General features: G+C 45.4%; 3 protein-coding genes across 4 annotated transcripts; 2 read left to right on the forward strand and 1 right to left on the reverse strand.

The window, feature by feature from the left end:
- Positions 1 to 213: 213 nt before the first annotated feature.
- Positions 214 to 8,332, reverse strand: si:ch211-214e3.5 (zinc finger protein 518A). Of its 2 annotated transcripts, XM_047047107.1 has the most exons (4): positions 8,198 to 8,332; positions 8,015 to 8,098; positions 6,788 to 6,870; positions 214 to 5,963 (listed from the first exon to the last, which is right to left on the reverse strand). In XM_047047107.1, exon 4 carries the CDS (start codon positions 5,936 to 5,938, stop codon positions 1,625 to 1,627), a length of 4,314 nt encoding a protein of 1,437 aa, XP_046903063.1. In that variant the 5' UTR covers positions 5,939 to 5,963; positions 6,788 to 6,870; positions 8,015 to 8,098; positions 8,198 to 8,332; the 3' UTR covers positions 214 to 1,624. The 2 variants fall into 2 exon arrangements, with proteins under 2 accessions (XP_046903063.1, XP_046903062.1); XM_047047106.1 differs by having other exon boundaries at positions 8,015 to 8,332.
- On the forward strand, positions 7,621 to 11,470 carry mxtx2 (mix-type homeobox gene 2). The gene is made up of 4 exons (XM_047047188.1): positions 7,621 to 7,826; positions 8,039 to 8,088; positions 10,421 to 10,596; positions 10,748 to 11,470. Coding segments are annotated over exons 1-4 (951 nt in total). The 5' UTR covers positions 7,621 to 7,824.
- Positions 11,471 to 12,002: 532 nt separating this feature from the next.
- On the forward strand, positions 12,003 to 27,352 carry bms1 (BMS1 ribosome biogenesis factor). The gene is made up of 24 exons (XM_047047198.1): positions 12,003 to 12,155; positions 12,531 to 12,712; positions 12,914 to 13,104; positions 13,609 to 13,688; positions 13,837 to 14,025; positions 14,136 to 14,278; positions 14,425 to 14,546; positions 17,162 to 17,355; positions 17,440 to 17,582; positions 17,706 to 18,099; positions 18,214 to 18,457; positions 18,595 to 18,696; positions 20,457 to 20,605; positions 21,661 to 21,742; positions 21,871 to 21,941; positions 22,085 to 22,255; positions 22,494 to 22,682; positions 22,946 to 23,126; positions 23,446 to 23,504; positions 24,867 to 24,989; positions 25,162 to 25,309; positions 25,560 to 25,735; positions 26,199 to 26,360; positions 26,745 to 27,352. The coding sequence occupies exons 2-24, from the start codon at positions 12,537 to 12,539 to the stop codon at positions 26,970 to 26,972; spliced, it is 3,717 nt and encodes a 1,238-aa protein (XP_046903154.1). The 5' UTR covers positions 12,003 to 12,155; positions 12,531 to 12,536; the 3' UTR covers positions 26,973 to 27,352.
- The last annotated feature ends 203 nt before the right edge of the window (positions 27,353 to 27,555 follow it).

Raw genomic sequence — 27,555 nt, forward strand, 5'->3', positions numbered from 1 at the left:
CACTGATTGTCTGACGTATAACAGCAAAAACTGTTTGACTTTAGATTCATGTTGAACAATCAGTTCCAGACAGTTTTCCATCTAGTTTCCCAATAACGCTTTCTATGAACTAAGCTGATAAAGCATTATGAATGTGTACATAAACCGGACAGTTTCTCAAAACGCATCTTGTTACATGTATCAAACCACCTTTTTACAGTCTAATGACATTTACGTCCGTGGTGTATTGGTAACAGGCAGAGTATAAAGATCTCCTCTTTAAAACATCTGCCAGTCTGTCTCACCTATCCCAATACACACCAACAGTTCAGTATTACCAAATATAAACATTACATTTATGTATTACAAAAGGTATTGGGCATTTGGATGGCATGGCACATGTCAATACCATGTTGTGAAAACCATAAACGGTGGGTGGTGAGGAACTTTTCCATTGAGAGGGTAATGCTGACTTTTACACAGTATCTCTTCTCAGTCACACTGTCTCATTAAACTAGCCTCTTCGACCCTTATCAAACCCTGTGTTGTGTAAACAACCTTGATGTGAAGATGAGCACTGCATCTGGATCTTCATCACTGTTGCCTGGCAGGAGCTGAGGATGGAGCACCTATCAGACTTATTAAGTGTGAAGGGTTTGCAATGCAAGTCAAAAATAATGTAGTGTTTGTTTAAATATAGATTATTTGAGGTTGGTCGTTTTTTTACATCCTGAATATTCTTAGAGCATCACCCATGCTTACGTAATTCAGTCACTCTTGCATATTGTGAAGAGAAAAGGAAAAACAAATTTGACACACAAAAGATGAGACAGGGCACCACTTAACACAAAGTTGCCTTACATGCAATAGTAATGCCTATGCTTTTCAACATCTACTCATGACCAAAACAAATGCTGTTCATAAACAACCTATTAATATGAATGTTTCCTCAATTACTATCCACTTAATGTTACATGTCATCAAGGTAAAATGCTGATGTGGTAAAGTAGGTTAGATATATAAGCTATTCAGATATCTAAGCTCTTTGCAAAATAATAAAAAATGATTTTCAGGTTTCTGTCTTAACAGGAAGTGAAAACAACATGACCTACGTGAAATAGAACTCCATGACCCCAACCCTAAACTCCTGCATAGGTAAGAAGTTCAAAGAAGCTAAATAGTAAAACAGAATAACCCCCCAAAGTATTCTCTAAAACCTTTTTAAATGGAGATCAATGAGAATGAAAAGTATGCTACAAACCAAATCAGTTGAATCACAGAATATGAAATCACCTGAGGAATTCAGTACATATCAGCACACAAACAAGTCAATGAAAGTCATTAATGTCCTCCTGTACACCAGTGCTCTCTAAAACTTCATTACAGTGTGCCCAGTTTTCACAGTTCAATCCAATCTGTACATAACTGAAAGGTTAGGTTATTTATGGTATCATAATACAGTATTTACATATAAAAGGGTTTCAGCTGGTAGCACATTAAAAACTGTGATTCGTATGTAACAATTATGGGAATAGAAACCGTCAAGAATAAAGTATAAGGTAAGTCATTTAAAACTATACAACATAAACGTTTAAATCTTCTCCACTTTACAGGACGGTGTTTTTACCCACCATGGGGCTTAGCTTCAAAACAGCTTGTTCCAGTCTCTTGTAGCCTCCATGAGATGTCGCTGGCCGTGGCCTATCCAGTCCTCCTGGTTGTCAAACAGTCGCCCACAAAACCAACAGCTGAATTTTGACGGCCGCTTTGCAACACTGGATGACTTTACCACCTCATATTTTTTCTTGGTCATTTTTTTAAGATTCATTTTCAGTATAAATCTTTCTCTGGCAGAGCTCAGAATCATCCTAGGTTTGGGGCTGCTAACTTTTGATGAGTGACATGTCTCTGCTGTTCTGTTCCCTCCGACAGGGCCCAGGTCCAGAAGGGCCTGGACTGTTTTCCGAGACAGTGCTACCTTGGATACGGACCCTTTGTACCTGTTAACCAACCTCATGATAGCCGCCACCTCCGGGATGTCTGCGTCTGGGTGGTTGAGCACCACCACCGGCTGGTTCCTGCGGGGACACTTGAACTGCTGGAGGGAGTTAAAAGGGGACAGCCTCAACGTCCTTTCGGCATCTTTGGGTACAGGCACCCAAAGGGAGGAATCCTCTTTCTCAGGCAAAGCTTTACTGATGAGCCTCCTCGATTTAGGCACAGGCTCTGGAAGCTCGTCAAACAATGCCTTTCTACGCCTCTTCCTTTGGCTTGGAGGTCGAATGGGCCTTGAAGCCATATGGGCCCTCTGCAGATCAACACCTTCAGGTTGGTGTTTACTGCCCCATACGTTGGCCTGGAGACTGGAGAGCTGTGAGGGGGCCACAGGCCTCTGGGCGGCATTTTTTAGGGGGATGAATTTCTTCACCCCAGTGGGAAGGTTTGCATTACATTTGTTTGACACCAAAAAGCAGGGTGTCTGAGAAGAACCGGTGGCCAGGAACAGGGACTGGTTTGCTGAAGCAGGTGGCCCACCGCTGATAATCCCATTAGCAGTTCGAACAATCTTGAGTAAAACCTTATTCCCTCTACTTTCATTGGATTGGTTTGGTATGGCACTCCCAGGTTTCGCTGGAGAGATGTACCTGACCAGGAAGGCTTGTCTCCCTGTTTGCAACGTGTTCAACTTGTCCCTGGAGTTTACGGGCATGGCTAGTACCGGCCGGGAGGAGAGTGATGAATTAGCGTTTGTTAAATTGCTCCCAGCATTACTGAGAACCTGAGCAATGGGCAGCGGTCTCTGGACTAAGTAACAAGTCGACTGTCCCTTCACCATGTTTTCACTGGCAGCGCCTTGTGCTGTGCCGGATAGGAGTAGAGGACTTTTAAGACCTGCGCTGTTGACAATATAGTGGCTTGCACTCGTGCCAACACCTGGTTGGACCGCGGATATCAGTTTTGGCCCTTTTTCACTAGCACCTGAAGATGCTGATGACATGCCAATCCTGCCACTATTTAGGGTCAGAGCAATCCCTGAGGGATTACTTTGTCTCTCAATTCCTGGTTTAACATATGATACATTTATCTGGGGAGTGGAGGACTTGGTTATCAACTTGAACCCAGAGTTGCCTTTCAGCTGCACTGGCACAGGATAACAGTTATCAGCAGTCTGCAGAAACATTTGCTGCTTTCCCTCTGGAGTCTGAAGGATTCTGAGGGTAGTTTTAGGTGGCCTCACAGACTCCAGACCTATAGCAGAAAAGCCTACTCTTTCTTTCTCCAACTGATGACTAATTATTGCATCTGAATGTTCTTCTACTATTCGACCAAGTGCAGCTGAAGTACTTTTACTTCCTGTTGGCTTTTCAGACAAAGGAACACTTTCTTCCTCCAATTTCACTTTAGGTTGATCTTGGTGTATCAATACCTGATTCTCCTTTTCATTTGGCATTGGCGACCCTGGATCCTCTACTGTAGCTATGCATTCTTCCACCTCAATGTCACTCTCTGACACTCTCTCAATTGCATTGATGTCCTTAAGGGTCTCTTCTCCATTCCCTGTTTCTGATTGGTCCTCTATACCATGTTCCGTCATAGGTGATGCAGCTAATGTGAGACTCCACTCAGGAGACTCTCTCCTGCAATAACTCCCCTCCTCTGCTGAATGCTCTGAAAGACTTTCAGAAGGTTGAGTGGAGCTTGAGGAGAGACTAGATGTCTCCTTGGAATAATTATGAAAGCTGAACACCTCTTGGTTTTGATGATTCTCTATGGAGTTTTCTGCATTTGTCTTTCTACTGGCATCTACAGGGGGATCCTTTTCCTTTACAACTGAGTCTGTATTTTCTAGAGTGTCTTTGCCAGGTGTGCTCCCAACCTTGCTATTGGAAGATTTCCTTTTCAATCTGTCAATGGAAGGCTTTGATTCTCCACTAATTCCATCAGGTACAGTGGGATCATGAATGATGGATTCATGACAGTATGTAGCTGTGCTCAGTGCTCGATCTTCACTAGGGCCACCCATCTCTCCTCTGAGCTGCAGTTGTTGTGTAGTTATTTCTGCATCCAAAGAAACATCAGCAAGTATGTTCGCTGCAGGGACACTCACAGCAGACAATGCAGGGACACTCACAGCAGACAATGCAGTATCAGGCATATCATCCTTAATAAATGTACCAGAACTAGAAGCTTCTGAAACTAGTATTTGAGCTGTTGAACCCACATCAGAAGATGCAGTGCTCAACAACAAGGGTTGGGTTTTAGTAAAATTTGATAATTTACCGTGTTTCAGTTGACTGTTTTCAAATACAAGCAAATCTGATTCTTTGGTAGCTTTTTGAGACGCATGTTCGTTGTTGGGTGTGTGTTTTCCATCAAGTCTCTGTGAGAGATTTAGTTTGTCAGTTCCATTCTCCTCCTCCGACCTTGATGACATCTCACCTATGCTTGTTTCCTCCTCCTCAAGCTTAACTTCTGTTATAATTGCAGTATCCTGGTCAGTCCCTGGGGTGCTTGTCTGGCCAGAGTCTGGACTGAAAGGGGATCCGCTCCTCTGAGACACAGCCAAGAAGTGGGCGCTTGGACAGATTCTTGAGTGTTTACTTCCGTCAGAGGTACTATCTGAGGTGGAGTATCCCATCTCCTGCTCTACAAGTGACATTGCATTTTGTGGGGAGCAATCTAGCTTCACTGCTGGTATGACTTTGAGCACCAGGTGTTTTTTCCCATCTACCATCTTGAACCCCATTACTTTTGTGGTGCAATTTGGTGGAAGAGAGATTTTATTTTTCACCATGAGAACCGTAAGTCCATTGGAGTTGGGGCTTCCAGTATCTGCTCCAAAACTGTTGTCACTGTCTTTTGATGGTGATGGGGATGACATTGCCTTGGAGGGAGATTGATCATTTTTGCCTTTGTTCCACTTTTTGCTGTCCTTTTTAGAACCAACAGTCTTTTCAAGAAATGGTTGGGTCTCCTCCAGGTTTTTTTCTGGGTTGAACATCCTACCATTTTGGTCAAGCAGTCCTCCTGGAAGCGAGTGAAGTTTTGACATCCACTGGGAGTCCTTGGACGCCCCTCCAGCAGACGGGCTTTTCTTCAGTAGGAGTTTTAATCCTGCGGAAGAGCTAGTCAGAGTGTTGTTGCTGTCCTCTATTGCCCGCCACACATTTTTCTTTTCAGCCTCCATGCCATGAAATGTGACCATGTGTTTGTTAAGGTACTCCCTTCTTGCTGCCCCATATCCACAGAGCTGACAAGAGAATGGGAAGGTGCCAGAGTGGACCTTTTGGTGCTTCTGGTGTTCACTTCTACTAGAGCTAACATGCTGGCATTTCACACATTTAATCCTACTTTCATTATGGTGATGGATGTGCTGAACAAACGTGCCTGCATCAGTCGTTGAAAACTCACACTTTTCACAGTGAAAGTGTCCGTTCAGGCTGTGACACATGATGAAATGCCTGGTGAGCAGGAGCAGAGAGTACTGAACATTGTCGTTGCAAATCTCACATGTAACCAAAGTGTTCCGGTGCCCGATGCGATGACGTTGAAGAGCTGGGAACTCGTTGGTGACAAAACCGCATAGGTCACAAGGGTATGTTGGCAAGTTACCCTTGTGAGCCCCCTGGAAATGTTTGAGGAGGTCGTTGGGGCTGTAGGTGGCATCATCCTTACACTCGGAACACCCGAAGCTCAGGATCTTCCCAGAGAAGACTGCCCCCTGCTGGATCTTGCATGGCGATTTCTTGGATGCTTTTCTGGACGTCTTGTTGGGACTCACTGTTTCCTCGAAGGGCGCTTCATCGGTGTCGCTGTACAGCAACCCTGGAGACTGCGATTCCAGATCTTTCAAATGTTTGCTTACAAATTCCTTAACGGCTTCTTTATCATCCTCTACCTCAATAATGTTAAAGTCGCTTTCGGCAGAGTCATCCGGAGTTGTGAGGTCGTCCTCCATGTCTGACTCAGAGCTGCAAGTTCCTCTGAAAAGGAGAGACAAGACAATCAACAACATGCTTTCTGGTAGTTAGAGAGAAACACTATATTTTGCCACATGAAGTATTCCTGTCAAGAAATATTAAAATACATGCATAACAAAATTGCATTTTAAAGGCCTACACAAAGTATATATATAAAATTAAATACATTTTTATTACATGTTTTAAATTAAATAAGATTATTTCATACAACACAACTAAACTTGGTCTGAAAAACTACTAACTATTTATCTCACATATGTTAATAATAAACATATAAGTAGCTAGGGCTCCTGAGACTGCTCACCAAAAGAACAAAGGGGAACCTTTGATTAAGACGTGTTCGTAGGTACCTAGCAAAAAGTAGCCTAAACTTTCCTAGACCTTTAGCTACGGCACTAATGCTGAAGGCTCGCTGATATAGCTGTCTGTCTTACTAGAACGGCGTATGTATGCATCGTGGCTAAGGTGTGCTGATGTTGTGACTGTGTGTGTATGTGAGAAAGACGCGTGAGTGACAGAGAGACGGAGTGAGAGCAGGGAAAGGAAATGCAGCTGAACGAATACGCTGTGTGTTTTAACCTAAATAGTGTTAAAAAAAAAAATACGAAACGCAATATGTGGTGGCCGGTGTTGATTCTGTGGTGCACCGCCACTTATTAGTCTATGTGTGGGGAAACACTGGTCTAGTCCCCCAACCGAGCCTAAAGAGCTGCATATTGGTTGGGTATTGTAGCCTGTATATGGTTTAAGGAGGACTGTCACATGGCTGGAACACCAAGATGAGCCTCTGTGGATATGCATGTTAATGGTTGATCATAGTGATATACCTTCACCCCTTCTGAAAAGGGCTTGTTCATGAACGAGTCTCCTCTCACTGGAGGCAAACCAAAGGGGGAGGCGGGTCTCTCACCTGAAAGCAAACATCAACATTACAGTTATGAATAGTCACAAATACTGCTAGTAACACATTAGTAACTACACTGCTGTGTACAAAGCTATTAAATACAACAATGCAATATCCTGATTGGGGCCACGATTATGAGCCTGGTGTAGAGACCTTCATATCAACTAACCCTTCATATTAACTAACCCTAACCCGTCATATTAATTAACCCTTTATATTAACTAACCCTTCATATTAACATCTGATCTATCTAAAGGATTCTCTGGTCCCAAATCCTGTCCGTTTTAACATTTGCTTTAGTGGCAGTTTCAACCTATAGCTCATAACCAACATATCATTTAGCTGGTCTAGGATTATGAGCTTTATTGAAAACCATTTTGTTGACCAAACGTGTTTAAGGAAGAAAAACATCTTCACATGAAAATTTGCGTTTATGTCATCCTAGCATCCTATGCATGCACAACGCTGTTACAATAAAGCAAAAAGAACAATGAACAAAATATCTTCCACAAACTCACCGACTGTAACTATTTTAACACCCGTTGTTTAGGCTCCTCTAAATACTCCAGCCATTTAACCTAGACTAGACAACAACTGATATTCAACATGGACCACTTACAACTTCACCACATAAGACTACAAAACGCAACAAAGTCCCCAAAACTAGTATTTACAAACTTAACAGCAACTAAAAGTTTATCTGGGAGACTGCCTCACATACTTTCGTGTCATTGTTAATATCATGGATTGTGCAGATGTGGATTGCCTAAACTGGCATTTTCGAATACTTTTCCGGATGAAAACACCCTCTACTCCAAGTACAACTTTAAAAAACGCGGACACACAGCATCAATTTAGGGAAGCATGATTAGGCTGGATATGTTTTCAAACATAACAACCTTCGCATCTATTTAATTCTGACGTCTATTCTTGCAAAAGGCTACTTTGCGTTACGACAAGATGTAAGAATGAGTTTGATAACCGGTTGTACTACAGATAAAGCTGGCTTCCACCCACGCGAAAATAAAACAACTCGTATAAATATTAAACGTGGCTCTTCATTTAATTCGCAGAATGCTTTGTGATTCAATGTTAATAAATGCTGTTAACAATTTTTCGCTAACAGAACGCTCAGCATTGATAAATTTACCTTCCTTTCTCTTCACTCTTGCAGGTCAGCGACGGCGGCCATGACAGTTCCATCCGGGTACTCCCACACTGTTGGTGAGGCTTTCTAAAGCGGATGAATATGGATTACCTGTTTGACTCGAGAAAAGAGCAGTTACACAAAATACACTTTCTTCATATGTTTTTTATACATCGAAGAGCTGACCGTTGTTTGAGCTAAAGAGATAACAACAGCTATAAATGAATCCCCTCACAATGGAACCGTGTCAGCGTTTTAAACTTAAGCATTAGCCCATGGTACGTCATTGTCAGGGCAATGTGCATGTGCAGAGCTGTGGACGGCATCGTGAGTCATGAGCAATGGCGTAGCACGCCATTTCCTTTATTTAGCCCACTACAATAAAACGTTGGAGATAACTTCGTCTCGCTCATACCGCCCCAATTACTAGGATAGTAATACCCCCCTCCATTCTCGCACTCTCTCTCGTTTAAGTAAATGGTAGACAAAATCGCATACACAAACACTCGAGTTCTGCCCAGTAATGGATGATTTCAGTAGGATTTCATTGTATCAAGTCAAAGGCACATAAGTGCAGCTAAACATCAACACTAATGAGTTCTAGCATCACGGTTACTTTAAACATGTTCTATGTTAAGAAGGGAAGATTCTGATAAACGGTGTGTGTGTGTGTGTGTGTGTGTGTGTGTGTGTGTGTGTGTGTGTGTGTGTGTGTGTGTGTGTGTGTGTGTGTGTGTGTGTGCGTGCACCCAACCAGACATGTACAGATCAGACACTGGAAGCTCATTTTTGACTTGACTTAGCCTATTGCAAAACTTCACCAAAACATGCTCATGTCTATAAAATGTGATCTGTATAGCTCTTTTTACAAGCAATGTTACAGAAGGCTTCACAGAGTTCGATAAAGGCTACAACATTTCATCCAATATCATTCTGAATCCACCAAAACCAGGAAAAGACCCAGAGGGTCCCTCATGGTGTTGCTTGAGTTTATATTATCACATTCATTTTATGATAATTTCTTAATGTCTTCAAAACTGGTTTAAAAGGAAACATTCAACTAAACTTAATACAATCTAGTGTTTAAACGAACAATCTTTCCTGATGTCATGTTGTTGAATCAAGTAGACTACAGTAAATCCAGATTCCCGGGGAGAAAGACCTCTTCAGACCTATACCACAATGTGCTAATATGACATTAGCTGTGATACAAGCAAACATGGTCAATTGATATTTAGTTAAAACATTTTACAAAAATTCAACACAAAGGAAAGAAAATGATTAATCAGCACATTCATTGGCATTGTGTGTCTTCTATGGTTGTCAATTATATGTGTAAATTGTGCTCCTCCCCCAAGAATCATGCGATCCCTTGTTTTAAACTCTTGACCTTCAGTGTTAATGAGATGCTGAGGTCATAATCACACACATCAGTTCTCACGTAAGGCCGTGTGATACTTAAGCATTTGTTCTCAACATAATGCTCCAAAGACTAATCAAATGTGACGATCCACTACAATTATCAACACATCATTGATCTGATGTTTTGTTATCAGTGGTATTCAGCTTATTAACTGCTGTTAGTTATTCATGTTGAGATCTTTACTGAGGATTAATGTGCAAATATAGAAACCTAATATATATGATCCATATATGATTGCATGGTTACTTTAAATGTTTATCAGTGTGTTTTAGCTGTTCCACTGAAAGATACCATGCTTGTTTATACATTGTTACTGTTTAATGTGGAAAAGTAAGCTGTTTATTTACAACCCAGAAACAGGAGACCAAGCTATTGAACTTCAGCTCATTTTTGGTGATGTCTGAGGACTATAACACTAACTTCACATGACCGATGGGGATTGGACTTTATGGCAATATACCCTCACACACAGGGCCAATTGATTCAGGGATACATGTATTAATTTCGTACTAAAGTATATAGGTCGTTTTTCACCCATATCAGTTGCTCGTTACAAACAATTATGGACACTCATGAGTATATATTTGAAATTGTATTCAGACCCTTATCTGTCAGTAGCAGAGTGTGAAGGGGCCTGTGCTTAAGAGATCATGGCCATCTCTACATCCATAATTAAAGCAACCGTGTTCCTCCCCCAGAGCAGGTATATAACCTGTTCTCCTCACCTGGGGAATCAGCACTGTGCCACTGCTGAGACCAGAACTCTAGAATATCACAATTTAGAACTAAGACACAGCCATGTTTAACAGCAGTATGGGTAAGGCTCTCTACTCTGTTTGTATCTTGTTCAACATATTTTGCAAAGCTTCTTCCTTGGTGCACCTTTGTTTTCTGTTTATCTTTGAAATATTGAAGGCATCCATCATCATGTATGTGTTTTTTTTTGCCATTGGTCAGTGTAAGTAACTGTGGTTTGACTTCTCCAGGTGCTGATGGCTGTGAAGCAAAGGGCTCCAAGGCCCTGGGCCGCAGGAAGAGGACTAACTTCAGCAAGCAGCACCTGGAGCACCTCAGGGTAGCCTTCGATGTGGACCCCTACCCTGGCATCACTGTGAGAGAGAGCCTGTCTGAGGCCACAGGCCTTCCGGAATCACGCATTCAGGTACGCTGGTGCCTTTTCAGACACACACATAGACGCATTCATGTGGACATACACACACAAACAGCCTGAGATATAATAATATAACTAATGTAATGTATAAATCTGTTATGTGCATTTGACAAATTTGACTAGTTTCCTTTTTCTTTTACAGGTGTGGTTTCAGAACAGGAGGGCTAGAACTCTAAGAAACAAGGACAACAGACTTTCCTTTCACCCAGAAGCAGTTATCCCCCATATCCCTGCTGTGTCCTCCCCAGCCTCGGTCCCCTCCCCAGCCCTCCATGCTACCTCCCTGTCCCCCGTCATCAGCCCAGAAGAAGCCCTCCTCTACACTACGCAGAGCCTCGTCCAGTTGGAGGGGGATGAGGACTGCTTCTCCCAGTCAGGTGTGTCTCTGCTGCAGGATTCTGGGTACTGCAGTCCCTCCCTGGTTGTAGGCAGACCCAGGAGACCCCTGGGCTCCAGCTCCCCTTTCTCTCCCCCGGCCTACTGGGGCTCTGCTGGGGAGCAGACCCCCCCTGACCCCCCTGCAGGTGGAGCCCAGGTGTTCCTGTTCCCATCCACGCCTGGCGCTTTGTCCCCATTCCTCCAGCTCCAACCCCTGCTGAGTCATGCCAGCAGCAGAGACTTCTTCCCCAGCTGCCCTGCTAGCCCAGACTCTGCCTGCTGGGACCTGGGGCCCCCCTCTCCCCCAGCGCCCAGCTTCCAGAGCACACCCAGGGGGGAGTCTGTTCTGCACAAGGCTGCAGGGGTCCAGGGACTCTTAACCGATGTGCAGGGCCTGCTCCCTGAGCTGTCCTCACAGTGTGTGGAGGATGTTCTGGGTGGAATGGAAGAGAAGTGGCTGAGAACCCTGATGTCAGATTACAGATGATGATGGTTAACACAAGACTTGTTGTCCTTGATCCTATTGATAGCTCCTGTACTTTCTGACTGTTATCCTTGCTTAGATCATATTGATATCTTATTATGAATGCATTGCCATTTGATATTTATTCATACCCTAATGAAGTACAATGTATTTATTATATGTATTCGAAATAAACAGTGTCTTGATTACGTTGTTTTAAGCTCCAGTTTTATTACCTACTATCATAACAGTTTAAACAAAATCATTTAGCCAACATGTCTATATTAAGCTATTCCGAAGCAAGGTGTCTGCATACTCGGTCGGAGGGTTACCAGGAGAGCCCTGCTGCCGCTACTGTGTAATGTTTGTAGTTCAGTCTAAGTGGCGTATCTTTCGCTGCGCAGATAGCGGGTTAAGCATGCTGACTGACAAACTAAACAGTATGGTAGCTTGGATTTATTGGGACGACGGTGATCTGTCAATAATTTTGCAACCGGAATTTTTTAATTGGGAACGCGTTTCCTTTACGGACCTGCACCGGTTGCCGTCACTTCCGGGTAGGGCAGGAAAAGCAAATGAACATTTGCACGTGAGACCAGGGGCACAGATTATTTTGCTAGCTTGGAAATATTGTTGGAACATCTGAATGAAGAAAACTAAATAGACGCTGTTGAAACATTGACGTGGGACCACTTGTTGATAGTAGCTGGTGAGTATTTCTAACAGAATTATTGCCAGTTAAGTTATCTAAAAGATGTAAGCTAGCACGATTGCTAAACGTTTCTCGCTAAACGCACGTTGAGACTGCACAACTCCTAAAGTGGCTCACACTCACTGTAGTTAAAGTACTTGTTAACCCTAACTGGCAACTTGAATATTTCATGCACATCAACGAACAGAATGACTGATGGACATAGTTGTGTGTGGCGTGGTTAGCCAACGTGTTGTGGAGCTACTACTTGCCAGAGGAAGCAGCGCTCTTACAGGCTCATTGATCTTAAATGCGTACACATTTGACACTAAAACGCTTGTGTGCGCTGTTAGCCATTTGCTGTGGATGCTAATGCTACGTGTTCTCCGGCAGGAAAGGATGGAGGATGCACAGAAGGAGCAGAAGAAGCACCAGCAGAAGCACAGCGGGCCGAAGGCGGAGCGGAAAAAGAGCAAGAGGCAGGGAGGAGCGACCGAGGAGAAGGATGAGCGCAGGAGGAACCCTAAAGCATTCGCGGTTCAGTCCGCGGTGCGCATGGCCAAAACCTTCCACAGGTCTGCCTTCTGATACGTATGATGACAAAGTATTGTGAATCCTTGTTGGCAAACTTTATTCCTCCATATAACAGTATAAACTTGAACTGCAGCCCCTTTATAGATGAAAATGTGTAATTGTAGTTTGTGATATTAGTCAAGTCATTGATAGGTAAGTTGCGTGTTACACCCCCCAGCCATCTCCTTGCTGCCTTTCCCCAGAGCCCAGGACCTGAAGGCCAAGAAGCACCACATCCCTGTGGTGGACCGCAGCTCCCTGGAGCCCCCGCCTGTGGTGGTGGTGGTCGTAGGACCCCCCAAGGTCGGCAAGAGTACTTTAATCCGCTGCCTGATTAAAAACTTTACACGGCAAAAGATGGGTGACATTTGTGGACCCGTAACCATCGTTTCTGGTGAGTTTGGATGATCTATCCTGTACATGTCTCACCCTGACCTAGCTTTAGTGTTAACTATGGAGACTACTGTACTACTGTACAGTAGTAACTACTGTACCTCGCCAACAGGCTCCTGTATGGTCATTGACGTTGCACTATTGTACTGTACTCCACTTAGGTTAGAATAGGTTATAGGGTTGGAAAAGGTTTCTTGTGCATTTAGGGTTAGTATAGTGTACTATCTATTGTATCTGTATATGTAGGAAGTTTCACTTATTTAAGCTCAGCATTGATGTAAATTGTGTTCCGTGTACTTATATGTTATGTTATGCCAGGTGCTTGCGTTGTCTTGTCTTAAGAATTTCAGTGCCCAGTCTAACCTTGTGTTGTTCTGTGTACCTGACAATAAAAGACTTGAACTTGAAGACTGACAGATAAGTTATTTATTGTGTTTGAGAGCCGTAAGGTATATCCCTGGTTTGGTTGTAACAGCAATGCTAACATCCAAATAAACATTTACAGGTAAGAAGAGGCGTCTCACCTTCATTGAGTGTAGCAACGACATCAGCACCATGATCGACTTAGCCAAGGTGGCCGACCTGGTGAGTGTGTTTTGAGTGGGGTGAATGTGAGGGGGTGAATGTGAGGGGGTGAATGTGTGTGTGAGGGCGTGAAACGTGTTTGAGTGTGAAGGGGAAGGTGAATTAGATGATTGAGATGAGTTTGGCTTAGACTGGTTTAATGCACCAGGTCCTGATGCTGATAGACGCCAGCTTCGGCTTTGAGATGGAGACGTTTGAGTTCCTGAACATCTGCCAGGTCCATGGCTTCCCCCGCATCATGGGGGTGCTCACGCACCTGGACTCCTTCAGGAACAACAAGGCCCTGCGGAAGACAAAGAAACGCCTGAAACACCGCTTCTGGACGGAGGTGTACCAGGTCAGCATGCCAACTACCCTCACAGGGACACGCCTGAAGAACACGTCCTGGAGAAGCTGCTGGGTGCTTTGCTCAAAGTGTTAAATCCAAACCAAACGTTTCCCTTCCAGGGTGCAAAGCTGTTCTACCTGTCTGGGATGGTGTACGGCGAGTATCAGACACAGGAAGTGAAGAACCTCGGTCGATTCATCTCCGTTATGAAGTTCCGCCCTCTGGTGTGGCAGACTTCACACCCCTACGTGGTCGCCGACCGGTGAGGATGCTCAAGGGGATGACACAAGAACTCAGTTAACCTAGAGAGACGCCAAGATTAACTGATTAAACGCAGACATCGTCCCTATATTTGTGATCTTACTTTATCACAATGTTTTGTCGTCGTTTGATGCTCTCTGTCTTCAGCATGGAGGACCTGACGGACCCTGAGCAAGTGAGGGTTGACCCCAAGTGTGATCGCACGGTGTCACTCTATGGCTACCTGAGAGGGACATACCTGAAGAACAAAGGCCAGGTGCACATCCCAGGTAACACCTTGTGACTTATTGGGTGTGCTCATGCCTTCGGCGAGCACCACCATTGTTCTCGCACATATATATTTATTATTGTTTTTTTTTCGCCCCCCTAACCCTGCGTTCACACTGCAGCGACGCGAATCGCTTGCCATCGCTTGCCTTCCTACAGTTCACCACGCTCGGGGGCGTTTCAAACAGATAAATATAGAACGTAGTTCTCTAAAGTCACTGTTGTAGTTGTCATGGCCAAGTGTGCAGACTTGGGTTTACGTAGTTGCAACATCGATCAAAATACAACTTGTATACAACATACAAAACTGTTTAATAGACATACACGTTGACATGTGTAAAAAAACGTTTTACTATATTCCTCAGTCCCTGCTAATCTGTCGATACGATAGGGAGTTCCAGCCGGGCTAGCTAGCTAGTTACCACAGAACGAAGTTACTTAATGTGACTAAACTGAATTTGAAAGTACAAGCACCCACAACTTTGGCAAACCTTGCGCCATGCATTGTTTTTTTTAAATTAACATCTCTGTACAAATACAGTTATGTATCGTACAGGACTGGGTAAGCAGCCACACAAACGATTAGTTTCTCTTCCACCTTGAAAGCTAGAAATGTTTGCCATGGTTGCCACGTTACGAGAAACAAGAAAACACTCCGATTGACCATTGCTAGCGAAAATCGCTCCTGCATAAAGTTGAGAAAATCTCAAATCTATCCGTTGCTACCCACAATGCACCACGCAAGCGATTCGCCTGGCTTCATAGAAAATGAATAGAAAACTTGTTGTCGCTCGCATCGCGTCGCTGCAGTGTGAACGCACTGTAAGGCTCAGTCAATATTTGGACTACATAGACAACGCCTGTGTCAACATTTTCTTATTGGTCTCGATTGCTTTGCTTGTATTTTTATTTATGTTCCGTTGTACGGTTTAGGAGGTTACAACGTTTTTGTGGCAAAAAGTGCCTTTAGTCAACGAAGGGTACTCAGTGCTTGCTACGTCACCACGTCAATACACGTTAGCGATCGACGCATGGATTGATGTGCTGTTGCACAGTGAATATCGTATTGTGCCGTGGTGTACTACTACTAGCAGCATCATACATGTACATTTAAGCAAATCAAGACTTGCATGTACAGCAAGTAATGTCAAATCAAATTTATTTGTATAGCCCTTTTTACACGCAAGCATGTCACAGAGGGCTTCACATACGCCCATAGAACTGCCCCTCAACCAACCTAAACCCTCAATGAAGACAATAAAAAACTCCCAATGGGAGAAAAAATGGAAGAAACCTTGGGAGGAGCAATTCAGAGAGGGATCCCCTCCTCCAGAGACGGTTGGTAGGAGAGAGGAGCAGAACACAAGCTAAACATAGTCATACTGTGTCAATGGGTTTTGAAACACCAAAACCCATTGTTCGCCTTTATAGACATTGGATACATTAACGAATGTATGTAAAGTTTAAACTCAAGCTTGTGTGGTGCGTCGCTGGCTTCAGTGCCACAGCCCAAGCTTAATGTCAAAAGTCTTAATGTCATTTCCGGAGCTTAAAAACAATCTCCTCACTCAGTGAAGTTTGCCTAGCCACCACAACTAGCTTGCTCGTAGCAAACTTTTTTTGAATGAGCCATTTCTCCCTAAATAGATGTAAAGCTTATTTACGTTTTTGGGGGCATATTTTAAGTTAGCAAATGGTACTGTTTGAATCGCGATTCCATCTGAAATACTGCCGGTGTCAACGTTGTTACAGTAGCTTGTTTCAAAGGGGGTTCGCTTGTTTCAAAGGGGGTTCTTGAGTAGGCTAAATGCTTGAAAATATCACTAGATGGGGAAAAAACTTAAGGGGACGGACTGACCTGCAACCGTTGAAGCGAGCACACCCTACAATTTCCCCAGAAATTGTACTCAGTTGGGTGTGTTTTGCCTTCGGCAATGTGTTCTCACATATATATTAAACTTCGTATTTATTTTTGCCCCCCTAAACCTCAGTAATTATTTGGATTACATAGACAACCTAGGTGTCAAGTTTCGTTTTGGTAGCGATTGAGTTGCTTGTATTTTTATTTACGTTCCGTTGCACGGTTGAAGTAGAAATTACGTTTTTTTGGCGAAAAGTGAAGCTAACGGTGGTTAACTTGCTAGCCACAGTCACTGACGCTACTAACGTCACTAACGTCACGAAAACTCGCGTCTCTATATAGAAGAACATTAGTTTAGCAGCTCGTTAACTTCTGGGTGATTGCTAGGCTAACTGCTTTACTGATAATAATTCATTTCAGCCTAAACTGTACAACGGAACGTTAAATCGAATTCAACCAATGCAATTGCTACCAAGACGAACATTAGTCTGGTACTGTACCGTAGTAGTACAATTTACCGGGGCAGCTTCTTCACACAGCAGGGCTATATCGCATTTTGCGTTGTTACTGACAATGATCGCTACCACTGAGATTTATATGAATGAGGGATTTAAGGGAAATTGTTAAAGTCAAATGGCCATTTTACACAAACAAAAATAATGTGGTTGTGAAATTGACACGTGGTCATGCTCCACCTCCTGTATATGAACTGCACACATCAGACAGTAAACCCATACCGCATGACGCCCTCTGCAGGTGTGGGGGACTTTAGCGTGGCGGACGTCAGCTTCCTGCCCGACCCCTGTCCACTCCCAGAGGCGCAGAAGAAGAGGGCCTTGAATGAGAAGGAGCGCCTGCTGTACGCCCCAATGGCGGGTGTGGGCGGAGTTGTATACGACAAGGACGCCGTCTACATCGACTTGCCAGGCGGACACATCCACCAGGAGCAGGTTCAACTGAATAATAATAACGTTAATAATGCCCACACTCAGCAGGCTTTATATTATAATAATTTGTATAATGACTTAATTCAGGAGGAGGGTCGGCCAACCACAGAGCTCGTTCAATCCCTCATCGGCACACACTCCACTCTGGACGCCAAGATGGCCGCCAGCAAGGTGTCTCTGTTCTCGGGGACGGCGGCACTGGCTGGAGGCGACGTGGATGAGGAGCGTGGGTGAGCACCTCAGGAAGCTGGGCTTCCAGGATATAGCTTAGCTTGTTTATCATCCCTGGGAGGAGAGAACATGCAGCTGTGTGTCTGGACATGACATCCTGACCTCCTGATTGTGTTTCCCAGGAAGAGTGCTTCCCCTGGACCAGTGGAGAGTCTGGTCTGGGACCCTGAGGCCAAGAGGGAGAGGAGGAAGGCTGTCTTCATGGAGGAGGAGGAGGAGGCGGAGGATGATGATGATGATGATGATGATGAAGGCAGTGATGATGAAGGCAGTGATGATGGAGAGAGTGAAGGGGAGGAGGAAGAAGAAGAGAACGTTGAAGTAAAGGAGATGTTATTAGAGAGAGAAGAGAAGACTGACAGGAAACAGAGGACGGAAGAAGTTCCACCTGTGAAAAGACGGAAAGCTGAGGAGGAGGAGGTCGCTGAAATGCCGGCTTTTGCGGACAGCGAAGATGAGCTGGAGATGAGCGAGGAGGACAGAGAAGTCATCAAGGGGGAGGGGCTGATCAGTGAGGGGGAGGGGCTGATCAGTGAGGGGGAGGGGCTGATCAGTGAGGGAGAGGGGCTGATCAGTGAGGGGGAGGGGCTGACCAGTGAGGGGGAGGGGCTGACCAGTGAGGGGGAGGGGCTTACCAGTGAGGGGGAGGGGCTGACCAGTGAAGACGAGTCTGGAGAGGAGAAAAAACAGGTGAAAAAGAGGGACGCTGGCCCTGGAGACTCTGGTCACTGCTCTGAAGCAGAGAATGGTGATTCGGAGAATGAATCCATGGAGCAGGAAGTCAGTATTACCAAGGTTTTAGGAAAAGAGGGAAAGAAGTCAAAAGTGCGGCAAGGAGAGATCAAGGATGGAGATCTGTGCTATGAAACTGCAGGTAATCGGTTTGTCCAAGTTGTCCTTCTGTTATGCTGTGTGTTTATTGTGAAGAGCCTTAACACTGTTGATGTGTTTACGTTATTTATCCGACTCTGATCTAAAACCGACTCTAACCCTGTGTGCTCTGCCTGTCAGGGGCTCTCCGCTGGAAAGAGGGTTTGACTCAGAAAGCTTCAGAGGCGTTTCTACGGCAACAGAGGGCTGCTCCTAACTTGCGCAAGCTGGTCTACGGCACAGGTAAAGAACCCTACAGAACCAGGGCTCAACATTAAAATGTTTTGCCACTGGTCCCACAGGGCCAGTGGGTTTGAAATTTACTGGCCCCCCCTCCAAAAGTTGTAATTATCATTGTTACAACAAAACCAAAGACTTAAGTTATGTTATTCAGAATCAGAAGGATTTTATTCGCCATGAATGTTTGCACAAACAAGGAATTTACTTTGGCAGGGAGGTGCATACATTAAACATATAGGAATAATGAAACTTAAATATGTGGACTAACTATACAAAAGTAGCAAAGTCTGGCTAATACTAAGGGGGGTCTAGCTAATACTTAGGGGAATAAAAAATAAAATATAAGTAGCCCTAATTTACAATCTAACCTAAAAATACAGATAGTGCAAACGATACAATAGTGCAAATTGAAATGTGCAGATTGTGATTTAAAGTCAGTGTGAGTCCTTGGCCTTGTTAAAGAGGCCAAACTCGCGTGGCGAGTAAAAAGGTTTACAGTTGATAAAAAATGTTTCCAGATCAGGAGAACAATGCTGCAGAATCACTGTCACATCTTCACACCAGCCACTGTTAATAAAAAAACTAATACCACCGCCTTTTGTTTTGCAAGAAAGCAGGAAGTCACGATCCGCTCTCAGCAGTTTGAAACCTGCTAGCTGTAGTGCAGAGTCTGGGATCATTTCACTCAGCCATGTTTCCGTAAAGCACAAAACGGAAGATGAACGAAAGTCTCTGTTTTTACATACTAGTAGCTGAAGTCCGTCCAGTTTGTTGCTCAGCGAACGAACGTTGGAGAGAAATATCTGGCTGAAACCAAAACCTCTGGGCCTCAACGCTAATATAGAGAAGCTTCCATAGCATTTAATCAGTATGATACCAAGTGCCCAAGTCGACACCACCCTTCTGCTGCCCTGGGGAACGAGGCGAACGGCTGGCCTGTCTTAATTGTATGATATGCCGTTGTTATAAGTCGTGCATAATTCCTGACCAGCATGGTCAACGGCCTGGAAGATGTATTGTCAACCATCCGCTTAGCTGTCACGCACACCAGGTGCTGTCTGCTAGCATGGCTGGTCAGGGATTGTTTTCGAAAAATGGTCGGTGCCTTGGTAAAAATATCTACCTTTGTCCGCTTTAGACGGGAACATACGACAGACGACACAGTGCATCTTAGTTCCATAAAAAGAGTTACTTCCGTTTGAGATTGTAGCTCTACTTTTCTGCCATCTTCACTTTATTATCTCGCGCCAGTCTCGCACCAGTTGTTAAAAATGTATCGACATTATAGAATTACAATTTGACAACCACTCATCAGTCACTACTCAACTCTTGATTTGCCAACTGTGTGCCCTACGAGCTGCAAACTTATTTATTCATTTAGCAGATAGCAAAACATATGAAGGATGTTAACTTTTATAATGCACTTTCTTTTTTCAATCAATAATTTGCAGTGGCCCGATCGGGCCAGTGAGTTGCTAGTTTAACTATCCCAACGTTACTTTTGACTGGCCCCGGGCCTTCCGGCCATCGTTATTGTCGAGCCCTGAGAACTATTATATAGACTGGTGGACAGCACAGGGAACAGTTCTGGAATGTTATTGCCTCCTCTTTGTTTAGATACAGTGTAGAAATCCAGCCTAACTGTAGATTTTAGCTGACATCTACAACACGTTTTAGCCAACATCAAACGCACTGCAAGCAGCAAAGCTGCAAACAATAGACATTTTTAGACTCAGTAATCACGATCCTCCTGCTTTGTTCAGTGGTGGAGGATGGTGCTGAGGAGGACGAGGAGGAGCTGGGGGGTATGTTCAAGGTCAGCCGTCCAGACACGGTGAAGAGGCACCGCGCTGACCTGTCTGACTGCTCCCGCTTCCCCCCCGACGCTGGCCGCGACTGGGACCTGGACGAGGTACTCAACCCTGGCACCCAGCAGATGCAGCACGTGTGTTACAGTATCAGCAGATGTGTAACAGCAGGGCTGGCCCAAGGCATAAGCGAATTAAGTGGCTGCTTAAGGCCCCTGTGGCTACCAGAGGGCCCCCAAGAGCAAATAAAATTACAGTTGAATGTATTATGTAAAAATCTATATATTCTTTTTGTTTTTTTTTGGCAACGATAAGCGACGCCGAGGGGCCCCCAAATCAATGTTGCTTAAAGCCCCATGCTTTGTGTGGTGGTAACAGTAGATGTGTGGTTGTAACAGTAGCAGTGGATGTGTGGTGGTAACAGTAACAGTGGATGTGTGGTGGTAACAGTAACAGTGGATGTGTGGTTGTAACAGTAGCAGTGGATGTGTGGTGGTAACAGTAACAGTGGATGTGTGGTGGTAACAGTAGCAGTGGATGTGTGGTGGTAACAGTAGCAGTGGATGTGTGGTGGTAACAGTAGCAGTGGATGTGTGGTGGTAACAGTAGATGTGTGGTGGTAACAGTAGCAGTGGATGTGTGGTGGTAACAGTAACAGTGGATGTGTGGTGGTAACAGTAGCAGTGGATGTGTGGTTGTAACAGTAGCAGTGGATGTGTGGTGGTAACAGTAGCAGTGGATGTGTGGTGGTAACAGTAGCAGTGGATGTGTGGTGGTAACAGTAGCAGTGGATGTGTGGTGGTAACAGTAGCAGTGGATGTGTGGTGGTAACAGTAGCAGTGGATGTGTGGTGGTAACAGTCGACGTGTGGTGATAACAGTAGATGTGTGGTGGTAAAAGTAGCAGTCGATGTGTGGTGATAACAGTGGATGTGTGGTGGTAACAGTAACAATGGATGTGTGGTGGTAACAGTAACAGTGGATGTGTGGTGGTAACAGTTACAGTGGATGTGTGGTGGTAACAGTAACAGTGGATGTGTGGTGGTAAAAGTTACAGTAGATGTGTGGTGGTAACAGTAACAGTGGATGTGTGGTGGTAACAGTTACAGTAGATGTGTGGTGGTAACAGTAGATGTGTGGGAATGTGCGTCCGGTTGCAGATGCTGGACTCCATCAGGGACTGCTTTGTGACAGGGAAATGGGAGGAAGGACAAGATGCTGCCATGCTACTCAAGGAGGATGGTGAGGACAACAGGGGCTTAACACACACACACACCCTGACCCCCCCCCCCCCCCCCCCCCCCCCCCCATGTTGCTTAGTAGAGAACCGTTGTGCCTCCTCACATCCTGCCTGCTGCCCTGTTCTATAGAGGAGCTGTACGGGGACTTTGAGGACCTGGAGACGGGGACCTTGCACCAGGGGAGAAACCAGGGGGACCAGGTACCCTGCAGGACACTCCACACACTAGAGACACCACTGGATGAATCCGGTGGCTTGATCTTTGTCTCAATAACACTTCATACTTCATCTTACCACCACGATATGGCTTGCATTTCTTCTATCTTCTGTTTGTGTTTGACCAGGAGGACAGCGATGAGGAGCAGGAGGAACAGCTGGTGAAGGAGGATGAGGTCCAGAAAAACAAGCGCCTGGAGAAGAAGAGGCGGCTGAAGGAACGCTTCAACTCAGAGTACGACAACGAGGATGCCACCTACTTCGACGACCTGAAGGAGGAGATGCAAAAACAGGCGGAGGTGAGGGGGCGGAGGTGAGGGGGCGGAGGTGAGGGGGCGGAGGTGAGGGGGCGGAGGTGAGGGGGCGGAGGTGAGGGGGCGGAGGTGAGGGGGCGGAGGGAGCAGAGTTTGGAGTTGTGGTGGTCAGGGGTGCACACATATATTTGATGTGCAGTTCCTAACAGACGATCCGGTCTCGATGTGTCCCTGAGTGTCAGTGTTGTAGCCTTGTTTCAAAGTGCACCATGTGACCCCCCAGCTGAACAGGACAGAGTTTGATGACGTGGATGACGAGACTCGTGTCCAGTACGAGGGCTTCCGTCCCGGCATGTACGTGCGTCTGGAGGTGCCCTCTCTGCCCTGCGAGTTTGTCACCCACTTTGATCCCCACTATCCCATCATCCTCGGCGCCCTGGGACCCAGCGAGGGCAACGTGGGATACCTGCAGGTGAGTGGGTCATACAAGGGTGAACCAATCAGGTCCGGGATCATACGAGTGTGAAGTTGTTTTATTATTTGATCTTGTTGTACCTTAGTTCTAATCTTGTTTGCTTTTATTATGTTTTTACAGTAAATCTTTTTTCTTTTTTTTAAGGTGCAATACAAATAAGTGCTTTATTATAATGATAATGATTATTATAGTTTTAAACTTGATCTTTACCAAGACTTAAAGCCTCCAGTCTGACCTCTGACCCCTTGGCTGTTCCGTAGACGAGGCTAAAGAAGCACCGCTGGCACGGCCGCATCCTGAAGACGCGCGACCCGCTCATCCTGTCGCTGGGCTGGCGCCGCTTCCAGACCGTGCCGCTCTACCACATCGAGGACCACAACGGCCGTCACCGCCTGCTCAAGTACACGCCCCAGCACATGCACTGTGGCGCCACCATCTGGGGTGAGCGAGGCACTGCAAGCTTCACTCTGGCTACTAGCACCACTTTATTACTACCATCACGCTAAGCTAGGAGCATCACATTACCACTAGCATCACACTAAGCGAGGAGCATCATTCTAAGCCACAAGCACCACTATAACTATGTTAAGCTTCAACAACAATAGTAATGTTTTCTTTTAGCAATTGCTTTTATCTAAAACAGCATACATAAGTAAATGGCAGTATTTGAACCTGCGATCTCTTGATCTGCAGTCAGGCGTTCTTTCCACTGAGCTACAAGAGTTAACCCAGGTCTGTGTGTTGCACTGTCTGCCTCCAGGCCCCATAACTCCTCAGGGTACGGGTTTCCTGGCGGTGCAGTCTGTAGCAGGAACCAAGGTAACAGACTCAGGATTAAGGCAGTCACCATATTGGCACAGGATGTTTTAGTGGTGTACAGTTTTCTACTAGGGATTTGATGTTATTCTGTGATCAGTACACAGGATGTTATTCTGTGATCAGGATGTTATTCTGTGATCAGTACACAGGATGTTATTCTGTGATCAGTACACAGGATGTTATTCTGTGATCAGTACACAGGATGTTTTCTATATCTATGTAGGGTTATGGTGTGTAGGATGTCCATTCATTGAAGATGCATCGGAACAAGCTACCCTGTGGCGCAGCTGTTGTCGTAAATAATTATTCCAGTTCCCGTGTATAGTGAAAATAAATCAGTGTCGAAGTGAGGAAAATCCTAAGTCCGTACAAGTCAAAAATAAACTAAGTCCAAAGGTTGAAAATTATTCCAAGTGTAGACAAGTGAAAAATAAACTAAGTCCAAACGATGAAAATTATTCTAAGTGTTGACCCGTCAAAAATCAGGCTAAGTCCCAACGTTGAAAATTATTCTAAGTCCAAACTAGTCAAAAATCAGGCTAAGTCCCAACAGATGCACTGAAACTCAGAGTATTGATGCAAAGGTTTATTCCAACACAGGGTAAAAAAAAGGTATCCAAGTGAGTAAGCTCCCGAGAGCAGACTGGCAAGTTCCCTCCAAACGTCCTCTTATATACTGTATTTTCTGCCTATTATTTGTGTCATTTTTTGCTATTGGTACAACACTGTTGGTCACAGATACATTATGCATCCTCACATTATTGGTACCTTTCTGTTGATGACCATTTCTACGCTTCGTCACCCAATTGGCCCCTATACTAGGGTTTCTGATTAAAGAAGTTGTGTCACGTTGGCATCTCTGTCCTTACATAAATCTGACCATGTCCAGGCTCGTGTTGGGTGCACACATATCTTAGACTTTCTTCTAGTTGGTATGGGATGCTTGTGCTTTATAAACATAGAAAACCCCTTGACCCAGACCTAGGCCTGACCTGGGTGACAGTTTCGGACATGGTTTGGAGGAGTTTTCCTGCAGCTTAGCCCTATGTGTACGTTCTAATTTACGGCTAGGCCTCTGCATTCCTTAGAGTGGTACTCCCCTAACTTCTTTTGCTAAAACCAACGTTTCACACCTCTATTGTTTTTACTCAGTCAGAGCTTAGCATCACATTTCCCATAATACAACTTAGAGTATAATATAAGGAATAATTGAGACATTCACTTTTCAATTAGATAGTTCCATAAATGTAACCCATCTCATCATCATTTTCAGCAGGGTGACGTAATTTTCTTCATCACTGTATGTGTGAACATCCTGGTAGGATTGATGAGGATGTGCATATTGAACCTGTTTCCCTTCAGTCCAGTTTCCGCATCGCTGCCACAGGAGTGGTCCTTGACCTGGACAAATCTGTGACCATTGTCAAGAAGCTCAAGCTGATTGGTTACCCGTACAAGATCTTCAAAAACACTTCCTTCATCAAGGTAGGGTGTACCATCTTAGCTAGTAGCAGTTTGGTGGGGTGAGCTAGCAGCAACAGCTGTTCCTTTCCAATCAGATTCATTTACTGTGACAATCAGGCCTGGGGTCAAAGGACGCGCACACACACACACACACTGTGTGCTTGTTTTGACGAGTGACCCGGCTGTGTTCCAGGGGATGTTCAACACGGTGCTGGAGGTGGCCAAGTTTGAGGGGGCCTCCATCAGGACCGTCAGTGGGGTCAGAGGTCAGATCAAAAAGGCCCTGTCCACGCCCGCTGGGGCCTACAGGGCCACGTTTGAGGACAGACTCCTAATGAGCGGTGAGGAGTTAGTGTATGTGTGTTTGCTGTGTGGACTTGCTTGTGTGGGTGGCAGGACTCTGTGCATGAGCAAGGCCTTGCTCATAGAGCTGCTGCCCACCCACAACCACCCATCTCCTTATGATGCATCTTCATGTACACAAGGTCACCATGGATAAAGGGCTGAGCTGTAGGGGTAAATGTGGATGATGTGTCCCTGGCCTCTCTCTTTATTCCGTCACATGCGTGGTGTGTGCCTGTCTGTATGTAGACATCGTATTCCTGCGCTCCTGGTTCCCGGTGTCCGTCCCCCAGCTCTACAACCCTGTGACGTCGCTGCTGCTGCCGGCTGGCCAGAAGGACAGCTGGACTGGCATGCGCACGATGGGGCAGCTCAAACATGACCTGGGTCTCCGGAACAAGCCCAGCACTGACTCTCTGTACAAGGTGAGGCCAGCACTGACTCTCTGTACAAGGTGAGGCCAGCACTGACTCTCTGTACAAGGTGAGCCCAGCACTGACTCTCTGTACAAGGTGAGGCCAGCACTGACTCTCTGTACAAGGTGAGCCCAGCACTGACTCTCTGTACAAGGTGAGCCCAGCACTGACTCTCTGTACAAGGTGAGCCCAGCACTGACTCTCTGTACAAGGTGAGGCCAGCACTGACTCTCTGTACAAGGTGAGGCCAGCACTGACTCTCTGTACAAGGTGAGGCCAGCACTGACTCTCTGTACAAGGTGAGGCCAGCACTGACTCTCTGTACAAGGTGAGGCCAGCACTGACTCTCTGTACAAGGTGAGGCCAGCACTGACTCTCTGTACAAGGTGAGGCCAGCACTGACTCTCTGTACAAGGTGAGGTCAAGACTGACTTTTATTTGTTTGATTCTGAGCTCTCTCTCCCCCTGGCAGCCAGTAGTGCGAGTGCAGCGGCGGTTCAACCCTCTGCACATCCCCAAGCAGCTGCAGAAGGCACTGCCCTTCAAGAGCAAGCCCAAGCAGGACCAGGCCAAGGCCGCCACGCCCCGACACCTGCAGAGGACTGCCGTCATACGGGAGCCCCACGAGAGGAAGGTAGGACAGTCACAAAACACCAGATCACACATACACACCATATCACACCTACGCACACACACACACACCAGATCACACGTACACACCAGATCACACGTACACACCAGATCACACATACACACACACCAGATCACACGTACACACCAGATCACACATACACAACAGATTACACATACACACCAGATCATACACACACCAGATCACACATACACACCAGATTACACATACCACATACTGAGGCAACAGCCAATCTGTAGTTAATTTGCCATGGGTTAGGGTCAGCCAGGAGTAGACATCTTTGTCATGTACTGTTCAGTTCCAAACAGCCACTAGTTGGAATGGTGTCCCATCTCTGAAAACACACTTCACCCTTTCCACCACCAGGTGGCAGCGCTGCTCAGCGCCCTGAGCACAGTCAGCAACTACAAGAGCAAGAAGGCCCACGCGGCACAGCACGCAAAGCACAAAGACTTCCTGCGGCAGAAGGAGAAACAGGAAGAGGACAAGATGAAGCGCCAGAAGGAAGCTCGCAAGAAGTTGCACCGCATGATGGGTCAGAAGGAGAAGAAGAAACTGAAGTCTTCCCTGAAGGGGACAGGGCAGGACGACTGAACACACACACACACACACACAACTTCCTGCTCTCCACAGCTCACAGATGGATTAATAGGGCAGACTCAGAAGATAAATCAAGTCTCCCTCATAAGCTTTCCTGTGTTTGAGCTGGGGGTACAGCCTGTTTATGAGAACAGACACTCAACTATCTAACTCTGCTGGAAGAACCCCCAGTTGGCCTGTCTGACTCTGAGCCTGCTCAGGACTGTGTGTGGGTCTGGAAGGCTTGTGTAAGAGCTCCGCTGGTGTAGTAGTCACCTTGAGGAGGATGTTTTTCTGGTTCTGTCCACCAATTTTCAGCATTGCAGTCTAACTAAAGTATATTTTACAATCAGCTTAATTTAATAAATTAACTGAGTTTATAAAATCTTCATTCTCCATTGTTTTGAACACTTAAAGCAAATTATCTTCACTTAGGAAACAGGAAGAATATATGAATGGCCACAACAGGTTGACCTTCCTTCAGTAAGTAACAACCGGCCACACCAGAAACCAGTTTTACTATTTGGAGTGAAAGCGTATGTTTACCAGGTGGCTTGTGCATAGACAGATGTGGAACAAGGCTACCTGTCAGCAGCTG

This window comes from Hypomesus transpacificus, chromosome 23 (genome assembly GCF_021917145.1).
Source record: "Hypomesus transpacificus isolate Combined female chromosome 23, fHypTra1, whole genome shotgun sequence".
In the NCBI taxonomy this organism is placed as follows: Eukaryota; Metazoa; Chordata; class Actinopteri; order Osmeriformes; family Osmeridae; genus Hypomesus; species Hypomesus transpacificus.